General features: G+C 43.2%; 1 protein-coding gene across 1 annotated transcript; it reads right to left on the bottom strand.

Moving 5' to 3' along the window:
• Positions 1-1,526: 1,526 nt before the first annotated feature.
• GPR85 (G protein-coupled receptor 85) lies at positions 1,527-7,257 on the bottom strand. The gene is made up of 2 exons (XM_069851095.1): positions 7,235-7,257; positions 1,527-5,890 (listed from the first exon to the last, which is right to left on the bottom strand). Exon 2 carries the CDS (start codon positions 5,713-5,715, stop codon positions 4,603-4,605), a length of 1,113 nt encoding a protein of 370 aa, XP_069707196.1. The 5' UTR covers positions 5,716-5,890; positions 7,235-7,257; the 3' UTR covers positions 1,527-4,602.
• Between the last annotated feature and the right edge of the window lie 943 nt (positions 7,258-8,200).

Below are 8,200 nucleotides of genomic sequence, written 5' to 3'. Positions count from 1 at the left end.
AAGCAGAGATCACATACTGAATTTTAATTTTGAGGAATAGTATCTCAGGCTGCGCCTTCTCTTTTCTCTGAAAAGTCAATCAGATTATTAGTGTGCACTTCTGTTCTCAATGAATATAAACTAGAAGGAAGTTGTCTGTTTGGTATGCAGAATTGTACAGTCAACTCTTGGTTGCCTGTGGGTGTGTAACCTGGGTTGCAGATTAGCAGTGCTATGCTAAAACAAAGCAAAAAAAAAAGGAAAAACACTCACCATTTTTCTTCGAATTTCTGATCTTACTTTTTACTTCAGCTTAACTTCATTCCTCAATGAATGCAAGAAACATAGGAAGTTCTTATCCAATGTACATATGCTTTGTATTACCTACGTTTTAGCTTTACGTGGGTTAGTTTACTCTATTTCTGTTTTCAATAATTGAGAGCTGACTGTGTAACTATGAGAGATCCCAGCAACCCACAGCTTTATTCAGCATTTGCTAAAAATCAGTTGTTTGTCAAAATACCTCTCTAATTCACCTCAAGAATCATCAGAATTCCTTTCAAAATGGCTTTTTAAAATCCATGAGTAATAGCACCTTGCTGAAATATGGGACTCTTATTAATATAAGGAAAACGTTCACATGCTTGAATGGCAAAATAAAACCAATACAAGTGAACAAACTCAATGTGCTTAAAAGGAGAGAGATACAATGGACGTCTCTGCCCCCAAGGCCTAGAGCCTGACGGAAAGCCATTTTGTTATAATATTTTGAAACTGTACCAAAACCCTTGCAATAATTGGCTAACTGTACATTTTATTCATTTAGAGAGTCATTAGCATCAAATAAGCTTTTAAAAAAATTCACATGTGCTTGGACAATGCAACAATAACAATGGTTTCTTTATGAACGAGTTGGGAGGCAGGAAGTTGTTTCCTGCTGCCCTCTCCCCATTCTCATTTTTCTCTGCATAACTAAATAGCATCTACTTCATGATCAAAGCCAAAAGACAGATATATCCAGCGTGCTAGCCAAGTGACATGGATGACTCCACAAACTGCATAAGTAGCTGAAAGGAACCAGAGGTCTCTCTTTGTCTTCAGGAAGAGAATTCAGGCAGTGACAAACCTTGGGAAGATGCTGCAGGAGCTTACCTACTGGGAAGGATGGGTGGCCGAGACACTTCTTAAGGAGATATATAAGATACAGTATACAAAACATTTAATCTTGAAGAGGGATTGATGGGAGAGGCTGTCAAAGGGCCAGTGGGGCAACAGAGGGTAGGAAAGCAACAGGGACAGACAGTCTTTTCTCCAGGGATCCTGTTCTCACTCTTGTTTTCCACCATCAGGAAAATTAAAACTACTACCTTCACATTACCCATGAGCATTAAAGACCACTGCAGATTAAAACAGTGTGATATTTTTTGGTATTCTGAAAGACAAGAGTAACCTAGCAGCCCTGTATTGTAGCTTTGGCAACACCTTAACTCCTGCACTAAAATGAATGCAAAAGGCTTTTCATACTGATGCAACAGCTTCTCGCTTGTTTCAGTTTATACCTTAATACATTAGGTTTGATATACTGACCAGGATCAAAATGACACTGATGACAAAATCTGCAAGCACTGCTTTAATTCATGTATACAAATAATTCTTGTAGGAATCTCTCTAAACTACTTGACATCCTGCGCCAGTGAGTTCCACCAAGTAAAAACTTTGCATAAAATTTTACTTCATCTGCTGCCTTTTAATTTCATTGAACACCCCTTGTTATTTCAACACTGGAGAAAACATAAGGAAACACTTCCATCACAAGACTTCTTTCTGGAACAATTACAAAAGTTCAGTTAAAAAAACAGTACCGCTCCTTTGTCAGGTAGTCATACAACTGTGTATTTTGCCATTAGCAAAAGGAATTATGTTCATACCAAAAGAAAACCATTTAGGAAAATACTTGCTTTCAGACTTGTTTACTGTTTATTATTTTAATTTACATCAGTTACTGCTTGCAAAACTTCCAGGGAAATAATTTTAATTTTTTTTTCTTTTCCCACTGCATAGTAAATACAGCCTTCTTAGTATTTCAGAAGCATAGTACTATAGAAATGTTAGGGCCTGCTTCCGCTCCAAATGAAGTTAATGGGAAAACACCAACTGACTTTATTAGGAGTTAGGTCAGGCCCCAAATCTGCAGCTTTTGAAATGTCATAGCTGAAAATTTTCTAGATAATCTTCAGAATCGACTACTTCTACAACTATAACACTATTTACAACGCTATTTATATGTAGTTCTTTATTACAATATGTAATATCAATGTTCCTTGTAAAGGTTACTATTTTATAGAAATTAGACTGAAGTTATTGCCAATCAACCTTTTAATAATCTTAGGTGGGATAACTTTCAGAATTTTTCCCAACATACGATTCAGTTTTTCTTCACTCTTGCTATCCTTGACAACTGCTTAACTACCTTAATTTCAAAGCCTTTTTCAGTGTAATAAAAAAAGTCCTTTTGGTAGAAGTTTATTGGTCCCATTTCAAATTACGTTCTGAAACATTCTTGTACTGATGAGGACTCATTATTTTAGCAATTTTTCTGTTTCAACACAGTATATAAAGCCATGCCTCTCAACCAATCAACCTCAGTATAAAAGTATAAGTGAGGTCAAACAGATTGCTCACTAAATCTTTGATCAAGTTGTCTGATCACATATAGACACAACTCTCTGAATTGTTGCATATGTTGTGTAATGTTATCATACAAATTTAAGCATTTCCATTATCGACTGCTGCTTGTGTATGTATATATTAACTTGCTGGCCATAAAACTACAACAAAGGACAAGATATACCAATACTGAATTAAGACCTCCAGTCTTGTCTCTCCAAAAATTAAGAAAAATCCATGTTCTTTATGACTGACCAACTCATGATGTTGTGCTTCAAATATACACATTTTCCAAAATTAAACTGTGAAGTTAATGTCAAATACTGTGTTGTAACTTTAAATATAACTGACATATTAGAACAGATAGATGGGTAATTATGATAAACTACACAATAGTGTTACTGTAGATAATATCATTTATCAATCCTGTGGTCCCCATCATTCATGCATTTACAGTTTGGGAATACAGTGACTGCAAAGGATAATAATTCATAATGGCTACATTCGCAGTACTTCATGCTAGCTCACTAGACAAAATAAAAAAAGGTTAATTGTATAACTGGAAAAATGTAAAATTTTATTCCAAGAAAATTAACAAGCTACACAGGTAAATTTTGGCAAATGCAACTTTATATTGAAATCCACACATCTGTATCTTAAAGAAGGAAAGACTCACAGACTCTAATGTATTTCTAAAATACTAAGAAATCATATTATATGCTTTCACAAGTTAAAACTTAAATAATTTAAAACAACCAATACACCAAAATGTGCAGAAAATATAAACAAGACTGTGCCTTCAGTAGAATAAATGCTTCACAAATTGTGCAAGATATCATACTAAGGCTGCGGTCTCCCCATGACAGCTGTCTTAAAATATAAACATACATCAACTGCCTGTGTTTCTCAGAACAAACTAGAAAGGGCGGCACACCTAGAAAAAATCATATCATCCCAGTGATGTGCATATTGATTTTGGGAACCATTGGAGTAAAAAGGAAAAGAGGACTAAGTGATCTTTCATGCACTCCCAAATGACTGACCAGAGTTATTGATTCAATTTTCCTTGCTTATTTGCTTCAATGCTAAACAAAATGGAAGATACTAGATAAACCTTTAAGGCAACATGTGTTTATTCTGTATAATTATAACTGTTCAATTACGACTGGATATTATCATTAACGTTGCCTAACAGACTGATATCTAGCTTTTTAAAAAATATAAATAAGAGTCTATTAAACTTTATATCAAATCAGCAAAAACCACAGAATACAGTTAAATGCTAGTAATTTCACTGTTAAGGAAAATGGTATTTAGAAAGAGTAATACGTTTGGGAAAGGAAAAAAAAAAAAGTAAAGTCTAAATTGAACAAAAATACTGCTTTGGAATGCTCCCCAAAACTTACTCACAAGGCAAACAGATTTGTAAGTGTGATAATCCAATAATGCATGGCACATCTTTAATCAGTTACAGTACTTGAGTCCCCAGTTTTCAGTCTTTGCAAAACAATAATTGTATGAAATGTTTTAAAGGTCTTCAGATGTCTAAAATTAGTTTTATCAACACATTAACCTCATATCAACTTAATTTATTAAGATGTCCAATGCAAATCTTTTTGATGGTCTTATTTTATGTAGTGATATACACAGCATTTAGCACTGATACTTAGCACCTGCTACTTTCATAATCTAGATTTCAACCACATAAAGGAATTCAGGGCAGTAGTTCAGTCCTTTGTTCTTAATTACAAACCTTCAGCAGTGGTCAGCAGGAACATGTTTAGGTTTAAAACAGGATTAGAGGTGAGCTATTGCAAAGACTGCAGAATGTTGCCCAAATCCTTACAACTGCTGACATCCCATTCTTGATTTTCTTCTCAAGACATGGCTACAGGCCACAATTGCTTAGCAGAGAATGGTACTGTTTCACAAGGCTAAAGATTTACAGATGCTCCCTCATATAACACAGTAAGGTTCCCTTGGTAACCTGGATTTTCTGCAGTAAAGAAGGGTTGTGCTGAAACAGCGCCTCAGCTCCCTGTTGGAGAAAATGCAGACAAAAGGATTGATTCCAGCTTGGGCAAAACTCATCCAGACAGCGGCTGTTAGAAATCCCCCTGGTACTACAGGCCCTCTTGCAAAAACTCTCCAGTAACAGGCTACCAAATAGGGACCCCACAAGGTCAGAAAGAGGAATGTCATGATGTAGAACATTCTGCTGATTCTCTTCTCCATTTTGAACTCATCTAAAACCAGTAGCCTTCTCCTGCCTGTGGTGTTCGCGTTTTGCCTGATTCCCAACAAGGTTGGAGGTGTGGGACCCCTTCCAAATCCAGCCAGCCAATTAGCAGCTGCTTGACCGCTTGCTCCGGGACCATGAAAAGTCCAGTTCTGGCTCACTGCTGCAACAAACTGGACTGGCTTCATTTTCCTGCGATCGTGAACAAAAAATATCAGCTTGAGGTAGACAAGCTGTGTGGCTAGGAGGATAAGGGCAAGAAGAAGCATAAATCCCAAGGAATCATTAGCCCTGAAGGAACGATGCTGGAAAGTGCATTGGTCTTCCTCCCTAATGAACGAGTAGGTGCCCACATCTAAAACTGGGGGGAAAGCCATGGCTACAGAGAGGGTCCACACCATACAGATAACAGCCAAACAGGTCCAGAAGGTCAGTCTCTTTGTATAAAAACGGTGGTGGGCAATAGCTAGGTATCTGGTGACGCTTATGCAGAATAACATGAAAGCAGTGTGAAAGCAGGACAAAACCCCCAAAAAGGCGATCACTTTGCAAGTAAGAGTCCCATACGTCCAAGTAGAGCCATTTTTTACAGAGGTGAAAACAAACGGGAAACAAATTGCAGATCTGAGGATATCTGAGCAGCAAAGATCCAACAGGAAGTAGTAAGGAGCTCTATGCAAGGTCTTATCTTTGACTAGCAAAATGGAGATCAGAAGGTTACCCACCACACTGACTCCTATTATGAAACCCAGTGAAGTCAGTTTCAGGAAAGCTGTTAAAGGAGAGAGATTTTGTAAAATGTTGTCAGCTGCATGGCTGTAGTTCGCCATAGATGGATGGATGATATGTATATTGCCTCAGTCAAGTCTCATGATCTATATATAAGAACAAGGAAAAAATAGATCCATACATCTTACTGAAAATGTAATCCACAAACAGAACTGATCTTGTGTCTAGTCATACAGTACATCCTCTTCTTTCTGATTTGTCATGCCATCAAAATATCTGAAAAAAAATCGAGCTATCAGTTCTTAAGTTAACAAGGAATGATGTCAGAAAGTGCTAACAAAGATGTTAATTTATGGAGAACCAAATGAAGTTGTAAATTTGAGTACTATTGTTTGTTTTTAAAAATCATGAGGCTTGCTTTTTTTTTTTATACTTACTGTTTAGCATGATTGATTATTGGCATTTCACAGATTTGGCTTATTACAGTTTCAGAACTGACCGGTGCCCCTTATATTTGGTAGCATATATAATTTTACAGCTAAACCCTCAGAAATTTTATGAATCAAAAGATTCCCAGTTTGCAAGCCCAAGAGTTAATCACCAACATCTTTTTTTAAAAATCCCCAAAGACTGCTGAGATTTTGACATTACCTACATTTATTTCATGGTTACAGTGTTTGTCAACGCTTTAGAGGCAGCTGCTGTGTTGATAAGGATCACACCCAAAGAAACCCTGCAGAATTTATGTTTTTTAACCCAAGTCACCAAAGCACATTAATCACACTGTGTTAGTTCATGCACATTGTAAGAGAAACAGCATTTGTTATCCTCCTCCCTCCCTTCTATAAACCATAATTTTATCATTTAGGCTTTCAAATAAACAGGTATGCTAGACAGTCGATAACACTACGCTTTAGAGTGCCCCCCCTCGCTTCAATGCAAATCTTTAAGCCTCGACATAATTCATAATAAGCAACGGTCGGTGTAAATACTGAGCAAAACCAGGCAACGCACCCTAGATATAATGCCCATCTTTTCGAGAGGGCCGTTTTGGTTATGCTTAAATAAACACATAATAAATTAATTAATTATTGGGGAGGTTGGATTTTTTTTGCTAATTAGGGCTCTGCGATTCCTACTAATCCTCCTAGTGAATCGCAGCGGAACGCATTTCATGCAGTAAAATAGAATAAAATAAAATAGAAAACTGGCTGGTGCCGCTGGGGTTTTTGTTGGGGTTTATCCCCCCCCTCTGCCTCCAGAGCGAGCCAGGGGCAGGAGCCGCGGCAGGCAGGCACCATCGGGCTTCTTCGCTATTCACAGCTCCCTACGCCACCTCGGCTCCACAAAGGATGTTCCCACCGAGCCCCGGCAAACCCTCCATCCTCACCGTCCCCAGAGGAGCCCGCTCGCCGCCGCGGAGCGGAGGCCGGTGGGACGGCGGCCGCGCTGCCCCCGGCGGCCCCAGCGCCAGCGCCGCCGCCCCGGGGGCCGCCGAGCCCGAGCCCCCCCCGCGGCCGCCGGCCCGGCCGAGGCGTCGCCCGCCGCCGCTCCCAACCTCCGCCATCGCCCCCCCGCCCGCGCCCGCGGCTGCGGCAGCGCTCGCAGCCCCGCTCCTACCTGTTGGCGCCGGCGATGCCCGCGCCAGAGCCGCGGGGCCGGGCCGGCTTTGTCCCGGCGCTCTCCTTTTAGAGCCGCTTTCGGAATTTTCCCCCGCCGCCTCGCATCCTTTCTCTTCCCTCAATCCTTTCGTTTCCCTTTATTTTTGCCCCCGGTCCCTCGGTGAGGAGCCAGCCGGCGGCTCGGGCGGCGCATGCTCGCTGCGCCCCCTCCCTGCGCGCCGAGCCCCGTCCTCCCCTGTCGCAGCGGCTCCGCTCCCCCTAACGCGGCTCAGCGAGGGCCGGGCAGCTGCTGCTGCTGCTGCTGCTGCCGCTGCCGCCGCTGCCGCCGCTGCCGCCGTCTTAGCGCGGACACGGCAGCATCCTCAGCGCGGGGCAGGCAGCGCGCTCCCATGGCCGCGCGGAGCCCCGCGGGGCTTATTGCCGAGCCCGCGGCGAGCCAGCCCGAGGAAAGGGAGAGGGAGGAATTCGCGCTCCTCGCTTACGCCTTTGAACTCCCCCTCCCGCATCTCTCCATTAAAATGCGGGCTCGGGGGCGGCCGCTGCGGAGCGCGGCGCGGCTCGCCGGGAGGGGGAACCGGGCGGCTTCGTTAGCTGCCGCCGCGCGGGTGCTCCCGCTCCTCGCTCGCTTTTCTTTCCACCCGGTGAAATCCCTTCTTCCTACCCCACCTCCTCGGGGCTCCTTTAGAAGGCGCCGCGGCTCGGGGAGGCGCCCAGCCCGGAGCCGCCGCAGAGCGCGGCGCCGTCACGCCGGCAGCGCCGCCCGCACGGCCCGGCCCGGCGCGGGGACCGGGGAGCGCGTCCCTCAGCCCTCAGCCCGCCGCCTCAGCCCTCAGCCCGCCGCCTCAGCCCCCCCGCCCGCCGCCTCAGCCCTCAGCCCGCCGCCTCAGCCCTCCCGCGCCCTCCGAGCACCGCGCATCAGCGGGCTCGGCCCGGCTGGAATTGGCGCTGCCGGGGCAGCCGAGGA

Source organism: Phaenicophaeus curvirostris, chromosome 1 (assembly GCF_032191515.1).
Source record: "Phaenicophaeus curvirostris isolate KB17595 chromosome 1, BPBGC_Pcur_1.0, whole genome shotgun sequence".
NCBI lineage: Eukaryota > Metazoa > Chordata > Aves > Cuculiformes > Cuculidae > Phaenicophaeus > Phaenicophaeus curvirostris.
This window is presented reverse-complemented; position numbering and strand designations above follow the sequence as displayed.

Bases quoted from the DNA above. Each gene is read 5' to 3' on its own strand.
- GPR85 (XM_069851095.1), bottom strand. From the start codon at position 5,715: ATGGCGAACTACAGCCATGCAGCTGACAACATTTTACAAAATCTCTCT.